Source organism: Podarcis raffonei, chromosome 11 (genome assembly GCF_027172205.1).
Source record: "Podarcis raffonei isolate rPodRaf1 chromosome 11, rPodRaf1.pri, whole genome shotgun sequence".
NCBI lineage: Eukaryota > Metazoa > Chordata > Lepidosauria > Squamata > Lacertidae > Podarcis > Podarcis raffonei.
Window position 1 is genome coordinate 47,342,243 of NC_070612.1, and position 19,820 is coordinate 47,362,062.

The following is a 19,820-nucleotide window of genomic DNA, read 5'->3' on the forward strand; positions in this document are numbered from 1 at the left end:
TTAAAAATTAAATAATGTGCAAGAGTGTAGGATTGTTAGAAGATCACAGTGCATAGGAAGGGGAGGGTTAAGCCTTCATACCCCAGCCACAACCTCTCTGAAATCACACACACACACATACAGCAATCAGCATTAGAAAACAAGCTCCTATTGCTGGGGGGGGGTTTACATATATTGTAGCTGAGAATCATGGGAGCAATTATCCCCTCCTCTGGTATTTAATTCTTAAAATCATGTTAATATGCTTACTGAGACCCTGAGTCCTTACCTTGCTGAAAGGCAATGCATCACTGAAAGGGGAGCTCAAGTAGGCAGTGGCGTAGCGTGGGTTGTCAGCACCCGGGGCAAGGCAAGTAATTTGCGCCCCTTAACCCGTGGATTTGTGCCCCCTAACCCTAACCCCCAGATGTTGCGCCCGGTGCGGCCGGGCCCTCCTGCACCCCCCACGCTACGCCACTGCAAGTAGGCACTCACATGCACATCACATAACAATAAAAAACAACGACAGCTCATAACATGTTAAATACATGCCCCAGGTTATCCCAAGAGTGCTCTTAAATTAGTGAATAATAGAATTCAGAACTGTTAATCTAAATCTGCATTCCATCTGAAGTTCTCCTTTTCAGTATAGAAAGGATATTGTATTTTAGGTGTTGACAAAACTCAGCAGAAAAGTACAAATGAGGCCATCTCCCAAACCATAATTTATCTGGAATGAGCTGCCTTGGGTACTCAAAACAAAAAAGGAAACACTGGGTGCGCCATCTTGGATTCTTTTGGGTACATGCAGCAGTTGTTCTGCACATCCTTAGAAGAATTAAAGACAGCGATGCTCATGTCACTCATTTTAGCAAAGATGCCCCAACTGGTCTTGCTGACCTGTAATCTGTAAAACAGGATATGCTGGAGATTTGGAGATGGTTATAATTTGAGTCTGTTATCTTTTATCTTAATAGGCTGCTAGTGTATGAGGGAGTGGGGAGTGTTCTCCAAAAGAGCCCTTTATGATATATTTCTTTTCAAGGATGGGACTTTACAGAATATAGTACGGCGTTTTTATATGTTCATTTTTACTATTATTATTTTTTCAAAAGACTAGAGAAACAAAACAACTTAAGAAAGCCCACTACGATATTCCCTTGCAAAAAATTAGCATTCCAAAGCTCAGCTGCACCACCCAAATTATTTTCCATTTGCTTCAGTAAAAATACTGAATAAGTGATCACATTGGGTGTTTCTATTTTCTGCAGGCCCTATCAGTGTGGACACTGCTCCCAATCCTTCTCCCAACCTTCAGAGCTACGGAACCACGTAGTCACCCATTCCAGTGACAGACCTTTCAAGTGTGGCTATTGCGGTCGTGCCTTTGCTGGTGCTACTACACTCAACAATCATATCCGGACACATACAGGGGAGAAGCCCTTTAAGTAAGTAATCAAAGGATCAGAGGAACAGGAAGGGAATTTAGACAAAAATCAGTAAATATCCTAGCCCTTGGAATAGGTCTGTTTGGAATTGAAGTTCAGAATACCCCCACAGTCCTCCAGGCACTGCTCTTGAGCAAGACCAAGTCATTTCAATAGCATTTGTGCAGAATCAGATCTTTGTTGGTTGCAACCAACCCATTAAATGTCTCCTTAAAATTGTAAGATCATGCTCATATATATAGCGAACATATGTCAAATATCTGTAAGCAGTTCACTAGGGAGAGCTTGTTGTTAATGGGAAAGCAGTTTTCAATAGCAGCCCTTCCAGTGATTTTATCTGAAAGTATCAAAGGATGGCTTTATCTGAAATTTCAAGCGTAGGACGTCCAGATTGTTGAACATCAAAAGTAGGGAGAAGCCAAGACAACAGTTGTAGTGCATGTGCTGATTACAAAGAGAAATATTTCTGATAGAGAAGATGTGGCGTGGGCAAAAAGCCATCATTTTACATTGTTGTAATAAGCAAAATTTGTGAGTGCTGGATAAGGACCAATAAACTGAAATTGAATCATAACAAGATTGTGACACCGGGGATGGATGGTTCTTGGATGTAGGAAGTGCATGTTTTAGGCAGGGTTGTGTTCTTTCTAAAAGAGCACATGTGCAGTTTCTAGATGCTTATATTGTCTCTAGAGACCAGGTGGCCTTAATGGAATGAAATGCCTTTTATCAGCTTTGCTTCATTCACCAATGAACAAAGGGATAGTCTGGCCATGGTAATCTATGCTCTGGTAACCTCATTAGATTATTGCACTGTGTTATATATGCTGCTGCTCTTGAAGATGACTTAGAAGTTTGAATTGATGTAGAAGGCAGCCTCAGAATTCTTGATTATGTTGTGTTGTAGGCACATTGTGCCAATTTTATAAGGACTTCAGTGGCTTCCTATTTGCTTCCATGCCTAATTTAAGTTGCTGGTATTTACCTTTAAAACCCTAAATGGCTTGGAACCCAAATACCAAAAGGAGTGCCTTTCCCATAACCATCTGTCCATACGGTAAGATCTTCTTGCAGGGACCCTCTATCACAGGCATGGCCAAACTTGGCCCTCCAGCTGTTTTTGGGACTACAACTCCCATCATCCCTAGCTAACAGGACCAGTGGTCAGGGATGATGGGAGTTGTAGTCCCAAAACAGCTGGAGGGCAAAGTTTGGCCATGCCTGCTCTATCAGAATCAAGTTAACTAACAGCAGAAGAAAGGGCTTTCTTGGCAATAGCTATGGAATGCCTGCCTTAAAGATGCTCTCCTAGTGCCTAAATAGCAGTTCTTTTGGCACCAGGTGAAAATATTCTTATTCACCCAGGCATTTCAGTCTATAGTTAATTTTAATTATTATTTTTTAATTACTGTATTTGTGCTGTGATATAATTGGCTGTACACTGCCCTGGAATCCTAAATAGGACAAAGGGCAGTAGGTGAATGTTTTAAATAAATAAACATAAAGATTCAATTTAATCAGTGGGGCTTTGGTTCAGCCCCTTCCTTCTGTGCCTGTTCATAAACCCTGGGCAAGAAACTAGTGGCTAGGTATTAGTAAGTCTCAGCAGAGAAGTCAAGACCAACAGAAAGAAGAAAGTGAACCTATCCCACTTTCAAAGTCTAGACCTCTACACTTGATCCTTAAATCCCATTTTCTACTGCACAGTCTGAGTGGGCAATGTGGAATTCCATTCTAAATTCTAAGTGGTTTGACATTATAGTTGCCTTGCAAGATTTGGTGATGGAATCTTTAATGCACTTCTCAGGCTAATATGAGGATGTAAACAAGGCAGTTTATTACCTATATTTTAAACTAGTTCAGGTAAATCAGGTAATTTTAAAAGATCACCAGTTTTCTAAACCCATGTGACCACAAGTTAGTATCATATTCTGTTCCTATTTGGGGGAGGGCGACGTGTAGAGCAAAGAAGTCACTTAAACAGGTTTATGTTAGATAACAGCATCAGATCACTTCAAAGCCCATATTTTGCAGCAGAAGTCAGGTTCAGAATCTGGTTTCAGACCCCCGCTTCTAGAATGGGCATGCTGTATGGCTTTGGGTAAAAAAATTATCTCTGGTGCTCAAGTCCCAGTCTATAAAATACTAATGGTATTACCCCCTGTAGACACATACACACAAAGTTGCAGAAGAACAAAACACCATAAATCCAGTAACAACAGTTGCAGATTATAAGAATATAAATGTCTGGCAGCTGTCAAACTCTGTCCCATGTTTAAAAAAGATAAAAGTCTAACCTTAAACACTGCAGATGCACCCCAATCCTATGCAAAATGATTTTCATTTAAGTAAAGCTAATTTGAGCTTTAAAATTTTTTACTTATTTCTCTGCTGTGGTTGGGGCACAGGAAGAGGCCATTAAAAATGGTGTGTTCCATAACAGTCATCAACCTATTACTGAACTTGATTTTATTTACCAGGCATTTTATATTTGGCTAATGTAAGAGGATATCTGACACTGTGAACTATCAGAGACCTTATGAACGAGCTGTTTATGCAAGAGATAACCACAATGGTTGCATAGCCTCCATTCAAGACGTGTCTGGGCACCATGCTTGTAAAATAAGGCATGGAGGTGAGGAGAAAGAGCCCAAATTTTGCAAAGACCAGCACAGTCAGAATTCAAATAGGGACTGCCTGAAATGATACAGTTCTACTGTGTCCACTAATGGTGCCCACAGAGCCATTATGTTGGATTAATAGAGCCAATGGAAAGCAGAGCCAAAACCAGTGCCAGCAATCAGATTGATTTTATGTAGTTGCTGTGTAAATAGATTTTAGTAATTAATTGTGGAGGTTTCCGGGTCAAAATGGAAAATAGATTTCTTTTAATGTTAAGGTGTTACTTATGTGTAACCTTGTTGACTCCACTTACATTCCCCCCTTAACATTCTGTTTTTGTCGTGTTTCCAATAAAGCTGCAGTTTGCCCCATTTAGAGGCATTGCTACTCCCCCCTCTTTTTTGTATTGTTCTTTTTCTTTCTTCTTTTCTCTCTTGTTCCAAAACGTCTAGTGTAGTTTCAACACAATTCCATTCAGAAAATAGAGCTATATCAAATGGTTGGCCTGTTAGCTGCATATGAATCAAATTGATTTTGGTGTGATCTATACACATTCACTGAATATATAGGATTATTACGTATAGCATAGAATTGTCCGATACCTAAAGTCTGTATTGTAGCTTGTGCAAATACAGTGGTACCTTGGTTTACAAACTTAAGTCCATTCTTAAACCAAAGAGTTCTTAAACCAAGGCGTGCTTTCCCATAGCAGCGGGGGACTCAATTTACAAATGGAACACACTCAGCAGGAAGCGGAACATGTTCTGCTTCCAAGGCAAAGTTCACAAACCAAAGCACCTACTTCCGGGTTTGCAGCATTCTTAATCCAAGTTGTTCATAAACTAAGCTGTTCTTAAACCAAGGTACCACTGTAAGAAGCAACTGCGAAGGATTGAAATATAAACTATAGTTATAATAGGGAATTTAGAATAGTGAGACAAAGATTTCGAGTAAACCAGTGAACAGTGAATTTGTTTTATGAGAAATGTGGGATTCCTTTTAATACAGGTGTGAACCATGCATAGATAGGAGTGTATATTTCATAAGATCATACACTGTGTTACAGAACAATCCTGACTCTCTACTGGGGAGCAGCAGCAGAACAGAGTGGGAGAGTCACCACTACCTTTGAAGTCATGCGGCTTATGGCAGGCCAGGGCACAGAAGGGCATGCAGTTACCTTGAGTAGCTCCAGAATAGTGAGGCATGGGGGCCCAAATTAGGCCCCCACCTGGCAGTGGGCTGGCTTTGGATCATACACTGTTTGCCTGGGGGAACTCTGCCACCGGTGTCTTTTACAGTCACAGTGTGGGCCTCCACAACTCATCTTATCCTAATCTTAGCTGCAATATAATCACAACAGCCCATTACTATCCTTTCTCCAAAGTGACACCAGCCCAAGATATATGCAGTGACATTTGTGTTTCCCTACACATGAAACAAAAACGGAATGTTTCTATTGCTTGCAAGACTGTAGGGCAGACCAGAATGGCAACGTGGGCACTTATATGGTCCGTGTATCATTGCAACTTATATCCCTGGGGTACCACTTCTTCAATAAGTTCTGAAATGTCTGACTAGCAATAGAGGAAGCTGTTTTATGGGCATCCCCTTAACTCTGATCTGTATGTTACGAGTATTTAATGGAAGCTTCTTGAAACACTTTCGTTATAACTCATAGAGAAGCCCTTTCTCATTACCATCCATTTTTTGGCGGCTCAGGGGTCCCTATGATGTAAACAGATTAAGTCATAATACTACTCTGTCTGTTAAGGCGGTGGTGGTTAGGTACTTCTTAGATTTGAAATATATGTTTAGGATGCACAAATGGAATGTATTGGACATCTTTAGCTATATATGTAGGGAAAGGAAATTTCAACTCCAAGGATAGCTCAGTGCCTTATATTGTATAAGCTAATCCAAGAACTGAATTGATTTCAAGGCCTTCATGATAAAAAAAAATCATAATTTGCAAGTTTGTCAAGCAATGAAAGGTAGTATATTTTGACACACTAATCCAGTAACTAATCAGTTTTCTAATAAACAATCAGCAATACACTAATGTGTCATCAGCATTTCAGGAACTCTGGAGAGAGGAAGATCTGCACATAGACGTTAATGAATACACCAAAAATCATTAGGTGATCAATACTTCTGAGTTATTTTCATTGAGCTGATAGGTCTGATACATTAGAGCTGACATTTTACATTTGTCAAGATCACAGTGCAGTTTTTAACAGTAGAGCAGGCTGCTAAAATATTCCAAGAGAGGCGATCAAAGAAACACAACTTAAAGATGTTGACATCCTAGGCAAGAACTAGAGGTGAGATGAATGAGTATGTAACATTCAGGTCAGAGGTTCCTCAAACCATAATTTCCTTTAAAAATAATTAACAGGCACTTTATAACATTCTGTAATTGTGTATGCATGTTTGTGAAAGGTGGTTCCTTTCCAATGCAATGATTACAATTGAAGAAGCAGGAGTACAGAGAGGGTTTGGGCTTCTTATTTTTCATAGGCATACTTATTTTTCATAGGGATCTTCTCAGATGTTAGTAGGCATTACACAGCACCATTTAAAATCCAGATTATTCCTATGAGCATTACATTAAAGCTCTGCATAGCCTACAAGACTCTTCTTTGCAAGATGTGGGTGGGGTACTCTTGTTCAGCTTTTACTCATTTCAGTGGACCCTATCCAGGGCATATTTCCTGTCACTTCCCTGGCTGACTTATATCCTATAAACTTGTCAGGCATCAGTGTCACGCATTCAAAATGATTATGAAGAAGAAGTCACCTTCTGTTAAAGCACTAGAATTTGGTAGAGTACATTCTTATCTGGAATAGGCGCAGATTACACTCTCTGAACTACACACGCCCTGTGTCAGTCCCTGCAGAAGCCCTACATCTTAATGCATTCATTATCTTGCCATGTCATTTAAATCAATGGAGGGAAGGAGGGGTAGAGAGAAGCCTTTATATGACAATGAAAATGCACTGGCGAGTGTTTGACTTTTCCAATCAGCCATTTCTACTCAATATCAAATCCTGGGTAACATTTAAAAAAAAAAATGCTTAAAACTATTACGAGTAGTAACTACAGCCTCCTTAACTCAACTGCTTAGCGATCTCAGGCAAGTATGGGGATTTATTCTATTGCTGCAAAACAAAGTGATCATTGTTCCATGGCTTCACAATTGCTCCAGTAGGTAGGACTCCTGATTTTAAATTAGCAGGAGGTGAAATTCTATTTGTCATCAATTTCTCCGAGGGATTACAGAGCAGAAAACTGCAGACAAGCTGCTTCTTTGATGGCTCACTCCTAAAAATCTCTTTTTGTTCTTTATCTATTTGAACTGACAGTGATCAGAGCTGCAGCAGGACAGGCCTCTCTGGAGAAATCACCTTCCCCCTGTCTATTGACAGATTCCTCTGTTCTGAATCAGACAGGCCTTGTCCCATCATAGGCATCAAGGCCTTGGAAGTAGCCACCAATTAAACCTCTTGAGCCAGTAAAATCTGAAGCCACTTTTGAGTGTCTGTTCTGATTAGGCAGGATAAGACGAAGCCCGCCGCCCGCTCCCCTTCCCCCAGAGCAGCTCCCCACTCTCAATTTTCTCTCTTGCCTTCTCCAGGTGCGAGAGGTGTGAGAGGAGCTTCACACAAGCCACCCAGCTGAGTCGACACCAGAGGATGCCCAATGAGTGCAAGCCAATAACAGAGAGCACAGAATCAATTGAAGTGGATTAACTGATTGACTGGTTGGAATTAAACTGCAAGGAAAGTCATGATTAAATGTCACGGACACTTAAGCAAAACCAAAGATTTCCTCTGAGCAACTTTCAATCAGTCCCAGAAAACCAAGAGCAGTAATAAAATAAGTAAGATGTTAAGAGATATTGATCCTGGCGTGGAAGTGAAACCAGGAAAGAGATTATTTATTTATGACTAGGAATGAGACTGATTTCCATGGACAAGGAACCCGGGCCTGCTAGCATCCTAGCCTCCCACCCCTCCATGTATTGCTTTATTTCTAAAAAGCTTTTATAATTGTTATTTAATACCAAAGCAACAAAGATCAAGGGTTCTTCAGCCTATAGCTATGGCTATGAATGCACATGGACTTGTTTATGATTGCACCTTTTCCTCTAGCATGACTCAGTGGACCTAGAGGTATATTGTTCCCTTGGTCCCGTTGGGTTGCATTGCTCTTGACTTGGCTGTTATTTTTATTTTTAAAAAGTGGTCTCCGAATGACAAGAGAATGAAGACGATCCGGAACCATCTTTGCGTTGGTGTCAGAACTCCTCCAACTAATGGACATTTTCATTCCCATGGTTTCAGAACTCACATTTTGTGCACTTTTTTTGTATAAATGTTTTCATTAGCCAGTGTTGCATTGGCCCAGGAGATCCCAGAAATGTTAAATAAACTTTGTCCTATATATATATAGATATATCTGTAGATGTATATGCTGTTAAAACAAAACAAAACCCTCCAATGCTGTAAAGAAAGCATTTGAAATACGTAGAATTTTCAAATACTATACCTCTTTTATGAACGTCATATTATTCACAGGTAATGAATAATAGTTTCAGTGAAACATTAACACTCTTATCTAAAGGTATCATGCTTGAAAACATAAATGTTAAAATGGAATAGCAAGAGAAGCAGTCTTCAGTTTGATTGTAAAAGTTAGAAACCTTTAAAAAGAAAATGAAAAACCAACAGAAATCATCCAGGTTTAAAATTTTCAAAAGCATCCAAGCATTCACACAACATAGAAGAAACTTCACATAATAGGGGTACGTCACATGAGTAACTCTGTTCCTATTTCATAATGTGCAATATCCTTTAATACAGGCAAACTAGATAGTTGTGACGGGCTATATAGCAATAATATAGTTCCTGATTTTGCTAAAATGAACTCAGTAATTTGATTCCCCTCTCCCTCCAATTATCTCCTAACCCACACACTGGGCCTGGGAGCCTAAGCACTGTACTGATCAAAGACTCACCAGATCTAATGTATACACAGCGCTTTCAAGTAATTTCCCAGTTTTCTGCAATGCAGAGCACAACTCCAAGCCCCTTGGGAGTGTTTCAGCAGCGATGTGCAGCCAATTCTATGCATATTTACTCAAAATAAAGTTTGTGCTCACTGGGGCTTGCTTCTGGGTATGCATGCATAGGATTGCAACTTTTAGGTATGCCAATTTTCAGTTGACAAACAGGAAGTGTGGCGACACCAGTTAAATAGAATAAAATACACACTCTGAAATTAAAGTTGGAGGCAGTATTTTAAGCACCAGTTCCTCCTAGATTTCTTCCTTGCCCTGTGTTTCTGTGTCTTTAGGACTAGTACAGTATTAAAGCTTTGACCTGCAATGCCGACTTATAAAAACAACAACTTGTAAAAACCACCTGGTGTCCTTATGGGCTACTTCTTAATGAACCTTAAAGTGACATTGGGCAGGACTCTGAGTCCCGTCAGCAGAAGCCCTGTGCAAGGATTACTCTTGTGCAATGGTGCTTCTTCCCTCTCTCCCATGACCCCCAACATTGAGATAGAGGAATTCTAATGCCTAATCGAAATAAAATTTCTTGAAATCCAAGCACTTGAGACGGAATTCAATGTAGCGCTATGGGGACAGGAGCGGAGGGAATCCCCACTTTGTTATTGGATGTTCTTCCATGGGCTTCTGATTAGTTGAATGCAACCCTTTGAGCTTTTTAACAGCTTTGTGGAGGGTGACCTTGGTGCTTCAGCAAAAGCCCCCCATTCACTACAGCTGCATCACCTTCACTTGAGGATAAGGCAACTTGATTTATTGTAAAGCCTCTCAGTGGCTATTCGGTACAAATAAATTATGACACAAGTCATTGGGACTGCATTGGGTTATATCCTATCTTACTGGCATAAGTAGTCTGTGCATTGGGTAGTTTGTGCCATTTTTGCCTTTGAAAAACCTACCTCATTACTTCACTATTGGAAACTGATTGTAGCATTCATAGAACCATTCAAGCTGATGTACTTTTTGACTAGGCACCTATGGGCCATTAAATGCGTGGGATGACACAGTCAAAACCCTTTTATTTCTTCATCATTTCTCTCTCTCTGAAATGCACTTGAAGCAGTATACAGAAACATAAATATTCTAATAACAAGAATAATTTAGGGCAGAGGCCATAACTGAGTGGTAGAGCATTTGCTTTGCGTTCAGAAGGTTCTAGGTTCAACCCCTGACATCTCCAGGTAGGTCAAACTGAGAAGGTCCTTCATCTGAAACCCTGGAGAGCTGCCCCAGGACAATGTCAACAATGCTGAGATAGATGAACCAATAAAGGTTAAAAAAAAAAGGTAAAGGACCCCTGGACTGTTAAGTCCAGTCAAAGGCTACTATGGAGTTCAGCGCTCATCTTGATTTGAGGCCGTGGGAGCCGGCATTTGTCCACAGACAGCTTTCTGGGTCGTGGCCAGCATGACTAAACTGCTTCTGGCACAACAGAATACTGTGACAGAAACCAGAGTGCACGGAAACACTGTTTACCTTCCCGTCGCAGTGGTACCTATTTATCTACTTGCACTGGCGTGCTTTTGAACTGCTAGCTTGGCAGGAGCTGGGACAGAGGAACAAGAGCTCACCCCGTTGTGCGGATTCGAACCGCCAACCTTCTGATCGGCAAGCGCCACCCGCATCCCAGCAGATGAACCAATACGCTGACTCAGTACCATGCATCATTCTTATGTTCCTATGTTATAAAATGCCACCACTAAAACAATAATGCAGTAACAAAATGTAAACATGAAACAGCAAAAGACGTTTTACAGTTAGGCTCTGCCTGCAGCAAAAGAAGTACACAGTCTGATGACTCTGATCTGACTCTCCTCTTGTGGTCTTGGTTACTGCAGGCCCAAGGGACCTTGCTGAATCCTACACATTTTGAGAATGCGAGGGAAACTGCCCAATGCCTGGTTTTGCTATATTAAGGCCAGCCTATAGTATATAGACTCTCACTTCGGAACAGAGAGGAAAAGAAAGCCTCACACAGTTTAATTGGCTGATTCCCAGGTAAGTGTCTTGCATCCAAGGTGGGCCTTAGAAAAGTCTTGAGAGAGAGCTTGCATGAAGCGTTGCACAAACAGGTCAACTCTGAGGTTGAGATCACTTTTCTCCAACAGCTGTCTTCTGCTAATTTAAGGACACCATTGGATCTAAGCCCAGGTAAAGCAAGTTAAATGCATGCGTGGAAGGAAACAAACCAAAGTGGTATGCTTTGGTGCATTCCCTCCCCCTTTTAAATATATGAATATTTATTGAATTTTATAACAAATAATGATACAAATCTCATTCATCATGTTATATACAATAATCCTCCCTCCCCTCCTCTGGACTTCCCTCAACTCCCCCTCTGCTGAGTTAGTTTTATTTATTGTATCTTGCTTTTCCTACACAAAAATAAAATCCCTTATCATTTCTCTAAAATATCTGTTACTCAAATGAAATTGTGAATGTTTATTCAAATCCTGGCAGTGAATCCAGTCCATTCTGTTGTTTCTGTGGTGCATTTCCCCCTAAACAGTTGTTTAAAGTTAAATCCTGTTGATTTCAATGGAACTGGTATTGGAAAGGAAGGAAGGAAGGAATCCACATTCCTTTATGGAAATTGTTTGCTGTATGAATGACAACAGCGTAAACCAAAAACACTTATTAACACTGCTGCTTGAATTGTTCCATGTTACCTAAAATTCAGCAGACTTTGCGTGCAGATTTTCAGGGAACTTCCTGTTAATAAATAAATAAATGGAATGTTGCAGCACCGGAGACACAAGACAAAGAATTCAAAATAACTGGCATTTAAGAAATGCGATTGATTAACTAAAGGGATAAAATCAACTGATATTCTAGTGGTTCTGCTTTGCTGATATGCCTCAAACGTAGCCTGCTGGTTCACATCTGGTGGAGTAAGATTCAGTTGACAATTTAGTCGTCTTCTGTTTGTGGAATGGGGAGAGGTGCCATCTTGTCCACTTCAAGCAGCAAAATTTAACGGGTCCTACCAATCAGCTGGAGTAACAGAAGGTAAGGAAGCTATAATTTCCTCCAAATCAGCTTGGTTCATGTTGCAGTTTGAAGGCACAAGTAAATGGGCAACTCTCTGCACTGCCAATTTATTCCTGTGGTGTTAAACCATATGCAGGTGTGTCATGCAAGAAAAGTATCTAAACAGTTTCCGTATTTTAACAATGCTCCTCAATGTGGAATTACCATAATGTGCCCTGTAGGGTTTAAAGCAGGGGTCAGCAAACTTTTTCAGCAGGGGGCCGGTCCACTGTCCCTCAGACCTGGGGGGGGGGGCTGGACTATATTTTGAAAAAAATATATGAATGAATTCCTATGCCCCACAAATAACCCAGAGATGCATTTTAAATAAAAGGACACATTCTACTCATGTAAAAACACGCTGATTCCTGGACCATCCACGGGCTGGATTTAGAAGGTGATTGGACCGGATCCGGCCCCCGGGCCTTAGTTTGCCTTGTTGTTGTTGTTGTTTAGTTGTTTAGTCGTTTAGTTGTGTCCGACTCTTCGTGACCCCATGGACCAGAGCACGCCAGGAACTCCTGTCTTCCACTGCCTCCCGCAGTTTGGTCAGACTCATGTTTGTAGCTTCGAGAACACTGTCCAACCATCTCGTCCTCTGTCGTCCCCTTCTTCTTCTGCACTCAACCTTTCCCAATATCAGTGTCTTTTCCAGGGAGTCTTCTCTTCTCATGAGGTGGCCAAAGTACTGGAGCCTCAGCTTCACGATCTGTCCTTCCAGTGAGCACTCAGGGCTGATTTCCTTAAGAATGGTTTGATCTTCTTGCAGTCCATGGGACTCTCAAGAGTCTCCTCCAGACCATAATTCAAAAGCATCAATTCTTCGGCGATCAGCCTTCTTTATGGTCCAGCTCTCACTTCCATACATCACTACTGGGAAAACCATGGCTTTAACTATATGGACCTTTGTTGGTAAGGTGATGTCTCTACTTTTTAAGATGCTGTCAATGTTTGCCATCGCCTTTCTCCCAAGGAGCAGGCGTCTTTTAATTTCGTGACTGCTGTCACCATCTGCAGTGATCATGGAGCCCAAGAAAGTAAAATCTCTCACTGCCTCCATTTCTTCCCCTTCTATTAGTTTGCCTACCCGTGGTTTAAAGTAAACTGAATGTACGAGTGCCTGGCGTGCTCTGGTCCATGGGGTCATGAAGAGTCGGACAACTACTAAACAACAAACAACAGAATGTACTTCTGAATCCATTAATACCAACTCACTGATGTGTCCTACAAGATGGGGAAAATTCTCTGTGATACAGGTCTGCCCAACAACATTACTTGAAGCTATTACATATGACGCCATGGAACTTCTCACATTACTAGGAGAATTGGCCTCCCTAAATTTCCCAGCAATCCAGGAATGAGTTAAGAAATATAATTTTAAAAAGAATTATATGATATATGCCTCATAATTTTCAAGTGTTTGTGTGTGTATTTATATCATGAAGGGGGAATGACAGTATCTCCATTTTGATAACAGCACTACTTGTTTTTGGGAGTTTTTTTTTAGTTTTTTTTACAAATGCATTAAAAGCAACTGCTTGTCACTTAATAGCCATGTGCCCTTCATATCTTATCATAGTACTTGACAGTACATAGTACAGTTACTGAGGAAGTCGGTTTCTGTTTTTTCATTCATTGTGGCAGCACTGTTAAGTTTGGATCTTGGAGGGGAAAGCTCATTAAAGATCTGCAACAACTTTAATTTTCAGAACCCTGGCCATTTTTCTGCATGAGGTGAGATGCAATCACATCCCATTAAAATGTTCTGTGCGGGATCCTGAAGCTTGTATATAGAGCTCAGAATCAAGACTCTCAGTGCCCTTTTTCACAGAAGCACGTCCTGCACTAAATCTGTGGCAAAGGAGGCTTGGGGTATTTTTAGAGGGTAAGGAGAAGACGCCTAGCTGCCACTACCCTTTTGCAACCTCATTTAATGAGATGGGCTTCTACCTCTGGTGCTGCAACATGTAGTAGTTAATTAAGCTCCACTGCACACTTTGTCATCAAGCAGTGGCATCTCCATGCCAGAGCTAGCCCCCTTGTTGGCATGGCGACGATGATGAGAGCTTAGATCCAAAAAATAATCCACGTGAGGTGCTCCCCAATGTGCTAGCGTTAGATTCATAGACAACAGTGGTACCTTGGTTCTCAAACTTAATCTGTTCTGGAAGTCCATTCCAAAACCAAAGCGTTCCAAAACCAAGGCACGCTTTTCCATAGAAAGTAATGCAAAACGGATTAATCCGTTCCAGACTTTTAAAAACAACCCCTAAAATAGCAAATTTAACATGAATTTTACTTATCTGAGACCACTGATCCATAAAATGAATGCATTAATCAATGAACTGTACTATAAAATAAACAAGACAGTATTGTAGATGATAAAAATAAAAATATTTTCCCCCTTACCTGCACTGATGCTAGTCATTGTCTGGATGGGGGGCTTTTATCCATTTCCCCAGTCACACAATCAATCAATCAGTAGCTGAACTGGGTTCCACACAGCCACAAAAACAAATGAACCAAAAAAGCCTCAAAAACAAAAATGCAAAATTAAGAGCAAAAACAAAAGTGCCAAACTTTATCCATTCTGGAAGTCCATTTGACTTCCAAAATGTTAAAAAACCAAAGCGCAGCTTCTGATTGGTGCAGGCGCCCAGGAAAGCATCAGACTTTTGGCTTCCGAAAAACATTCACAAACCAGAACAATTACTTCCAGGTTTTCGGCATTTGGGAATGAAGGTGTTTGAGTACCAAGGTAATCACTGTACTAGAATTGTAGCGTTGGAAGGGACCCCAAGTGCCATCTAGTCCAGCCCCCTGCAATGGTTCCCACAAGATACACATAATGTGTCAATCAGCGCTCAAAGACTCTGCTGCATGTTTGTCTGTTTGTGATGTCTGTTTCACATATGGAAGCCACTGCTTTCCGTTACAGTTATTTGATTGCACAGTCACGTTGACTCAGTGCTGTTTATTTCGTGCAATTTATTGTCATGTCATTGCCCAGCCTCAGTATGTGAACTTGTTAGGCTCAAACCTTGCATTTATGTTGTTATTTGGTAAAGTTTCTGTGAGGTTTCTAAGTGGGAACTTGGTAGCGGGAACTACCAGAGAGGTTTCCAAATAAAAAATATACCACAGCACCCCATAGGCAAAATAAAAGGTACATGACATCATTTGATTCAGCCTGTTTATGTGTGTATATAAAACTGAAGAAAACCAGCTAAATGGGATTATACTGCAAACAAACATCACATTAAAGGTATGTGGAACTGATGCATGGAACTACTGTATTTGGAAACGTTAAGTTATGAGATTCATTTTCAGCAGTGAAAATTGGAAAGATTTTTCTTCTAGTAACTATTTAAAAAAAGAAGTTTATAACATTTCATTGTGTAGAAAATTTCCTGCAGACATATATCACGATGGCTTGTTCCATTGATTAAAGTGATTTTTTTAATGGTGGGCTCAACTCTTCTAGTAACTTCTTCCACTTTCCAAATAAAATGGAAAGCGTCCAAGACTGGCTGTGGACAAATCCATGAGATGGCTCTTACTGCTTAAACAAGTGACTTCTCTTTTTCTTAGTAGTGACGCATATGGTCACTTCTTATTTAAAATATATACTGCTATCACTTAAAATAAAGCAGCTTACAACAATGCCACATAAAACCACACAATAAAAACCGTATCAAAAAGTTAAAATGAGAGCATCCTTCTTCAGTATTTGTATCAAACTAGCTGGCGATCTGTCTTGCTTATAAATATGGGAAGTTTTATATAGTTTTTGCCTGCCTGAATTGGGGTAAGACAGTGGACAAATTGTGGGAAATGGATGTGGTAAGTTGGTTATAGATTTCCTCCAGGGGAAGCTAACACAGCAGAAGACTGGAGTTATTGCAGATAATCTGAGTGCTACTACAAACAGAATTGAATTAACTTGTTTTATGTGTTGGCAACCCCAGTACCCAACCTTTTAGTATTATGAGCACGTGTACTTGGATCAGGCCCATTGTGTGTTTTACTTACATACAGAATTTTTATAATGCAAAATGGCAACTCTAAATTACAACTGAGTGCGATAAATACTTCAAAGTTATTTTTCTTAAACCATCACACCTTCCATTATAATACGGCACAGATGGAACTATCTGCTGAACCAATGCCTGAAATTCCTGCTATGAATAATGAGTGAGCTTCTTTTCAAGTACAGATGGAGTAATTCCACCTGCTTTTAACTCGCTACACTGAAGTCATAAATAAGGTGTGGTTCCTTCATCGTTTTGCTGGCTTTTTCTGATGCTATTGTCTCGCTCACCCCAATTCTCTGAGCTATGAGAACTTCATATTTGCATTTATTTATAAATATACTGGCTGATCATAGGTAGAGGCACCACTTTAACCCTCCAGGAGTCAGCAGATGTCCAATGCTATCACAAAAGGCCTTCAGTCTAGGGTGCTGGCTTTTAACTTTTTTGGGGTCACAAACCTATGTGAGACTCATGAAAACTATGGACCTCAAACTCCCCCTCCCCAACCCTTGGCCAAATGCACATAAACACATACACACAATTTACTACTGCGTTGGGGCAAGGGAAAATGTTTTTTGCACCTGTCTCAAGGACCCCCTAAAGCCAATAAATGGATTTTCTAGCCATTTAGAGATCCAATTACAAAGCATTGTCAACCACTAACAAAAGGAAGGAACTTGGCAATTGTGGAGGCATATATATATATTATACCTTATTCCAGCATATTCCAAGCACATCCTTTCCTTGAAAGAATCCTAGGTGCTGGATCTTACTGCTCACAGACTTACAATTCCCAGCAAAACATTATTTGAGGGAAATAATGTATTTTAAAGGTATAGTGCGCACAAACCAAAGCACTAGGACTATTTAGGCAGTCCCGTTATACCCACACAATATCAACTCACAGCTACTGGGATCTTGGTTAACTATATGTTTGGAGAATATATATGTTTTATCGTGCAGCAGAAAGGGGTATGTATTTGTATTTCCTCCTAGCGCGCGCACACACACACACACACACATAAAGGAGGGGAGAAGAAAACCAGCATTCACTTGCAGAAGGGCTGAAGCCTAAACTTTAGAAATGCACCAAAATGGTGGTGGCAACTAGAGGTGAGATGGTGAACTGTAACACTTCAGGTTGGGCAGAGGAGGCAGAGAAGGGCAACTTTAAAAACTAACTAACTAACTAACTAACTAACTAACTAACTAACTAACTAACTACCTCTGTATAATTTTTAAAAAAATAAATAAAATTCAGGGACAGGAGCTTTAGCCCAGCTCTCTGGTTTTTTTTTAAGCATTAAAAAATGTGATCCTTCACCTACAGCATGCCTGCCAACATTTATCCGATGAAAATAGGGACGTCCCATTCCATAATAATAATTTTACTATTTATACCCCACACATCTTATTGGGTTGCCCCAGCCACTCTGGGCAGCTTCCAACATATTAAAAATGTAATAAAACATTAAATAATAATAATAATAATAATAATAATAATAATAATAATAATAATTTATTATTTATACCCTGCCCATCTGGCTGAGTTTCACCAGCCACTCTGGGCGGCTCCCAATCGAGTGTTAAAAACAGTACAGCATTAAATATTAAAAACTTCCCTAAATGGCTGCCTTCAGATGTCTTTTAAAGATAGCTGCTTATTTCCTTCACATCTGAAGGGAGGGCGTTCCACAGGGCGGGCGCCACTACTGAGAAGGCCCTCTGCCTGGTTCCCTGTAACCGCCAGAAGGCCCTCAGTGCTGGACCTCAGTGTCCGGGTTGAATGATGGGGGTCGAGATGCTCCTTCAGGTATACAGGACCGAGGCCGTTTGGGGGGTGGGGTTGCCTTGTCTCATGCGTATGATGTGATGTGTGATGTCACACACATTAAAAAACTTCCCTATACATGATTGCCTTCAGATGGCTCAGGGGTTGGATAACTCCATACCCTCCAACATTTGTCCAATGCGGGACATTCTGGGATCAAATCAGAAACCAGGACGGCTGCTCTAAATCAGGGACGTCCCTGGAAAATAGGGACACTTGGAGGGTCTGCTGCAGTTAGAAGTGGTCGGACTGCCTGTTCTATCATTTCATTACCACCTGTTGCCTATGTAGTTTACGCGCCTTATGAGCAGCAACACTGATTGCCCAGTACTGTAATGACTCTTGTTTAAAAGCAGCAGCTCTTTTCCTCCAGTTAAGGTACCTTAGACTCTACTTTTTGGGGGGGAGGTTTCACACTCTACACAACAAACGTGTTTTCCCATTTGGCAGGTCCATGACGACATGGACATGGGGACTGTGATGAAGGGGGAACGTGTGGCTGCTACCTGCCGGAAACTGATAAGGACTGAAATGATGGCATTTGCTGTGTGGACATGGTGAAACTTAACTGCATCCAACATGAAGGAGCCCAGAGATGTGCTATGCAAACCTTCACATTTCTATTCAGAAGTAAAGGCCACGTCTGCACCATCAATATAAAGCACTTCAATGACACTTTAACAGTCGTGACTTCTCCCAAAGAATCCTGGGAACCAGAGGCTCCGAGTTCCGCCCAACATTGAGGGGGGGTTGCCTTGTCTCATGCGTATGATGTCATGTGTGACGTCACACACATTGAGGTCAGAAGGCCCACTGCTACTGTAGGGAGGCCTGGCGGGGCCCACCGCTGCATGGAGGCCCAGCCCATCAATATTTTGGGGGGGGGGTCAGCCCTGTTCCCACATACTTTGGGGGTGCTCAGCCCCATAGAGTTGGCCCCCATGCTGGGAATTGTAATTCCCTTAATGGTGCCAAGAAGAGCCTTATTTTCCCTGGCAGGAGGAACTGATTGATAAAACTATTCTGATATCTTCAGCTCTGTGAGGGGAACTGGGAACTTTCCTAACAACTCTCGGCATCCTTAAGAAACTACAGTTTTTAAGCAAGAAAATAATAATAGAATCAATTGGATAATTATTAAATTATAACAACACAACAAGATGGAAGAAGTAAAATATTGAGATCACACATAGGTGAAGGGGAGTGGGGGGTATATGGGAACCTTTAATATCATTTATAATATAATTTGTTAATTGTGTTGCATTTACATACAGCAAAGGAAAGCCTAGAGCAATTAGATATATTTTAATTTAGGTAATCTATGTAATAGGCCTATGTTAGAAAATGAATATGGATTTTGAATTTGATGTTTGTAAATTTCTTTTGGTTTTGAAATAAAAATAATAAAAAAGAAACTACAGTTTCCAGGATTTGTTGGGAGAAGTCATGGCTGTTAACGTGGTAATGGATTAAAAAGTTTAGTGTGGATGTGGCCTAAGTCCCATTTAATTCAATGGGGCTTACTCCCAAGTTAGTGTGCATAGAAATGCAGCCTCTAGCTGACAGTCTCTTCTGAACTTGGCTTTGGGTGTTGCTGCTCTTTGCTGACATTTGTAACTTATCCATTCTAAGGATATCCTTCGTTTATTTAATAGGAATCCCTGAGAAGGCTTTTCGAATAATAAAGCAAGATGTAAGGTAAAGGTACCCCTGCCCGTACGGGCCAGTCATGACTGACTCTAGGGTTGTGCGCCCATCTCACTTAAGAGGCCGGGGGCCAGCACTGTCCGCAGACACT

General features: G+C 40.8%; 1 protein-coding gene across 4 annotated transcripts in view; it reads left to right on the plus strand.

Moving 5' to 3' along the window:
- The window catches only part of PRDM6 (PR/SET domain 6), a 96,914-nt gene extending 88,410 nt beyond the window's left edge, over positions 1-8,504 (plus strand). For 2 of the 4 annotated variants that reach the window (XM_053408154.1, XM_053408155.1), the window contains 2 exons: positions 1,251-1,427; positions 7,688-8,504. In XM_053408154.1, coding sequence (XP_053264129.1) covers positions 1,251-1,427; positions 7,688-7,802 — 292 coding nt within the window. In that variant the 3' untranslated portion in view covers positions 7,803-8,504. The remainder of the gene's footprint in view (positions 1-1,250; positions 1,428-7,687) is intronic. The other 2 variants (XM_053408157.1, XM_053408158.1) reach the window with 1 other exon arrangement.
- The last annotated feature ends 11,316 nt before the right edge of the window (positions 8,505-19,820 follow it).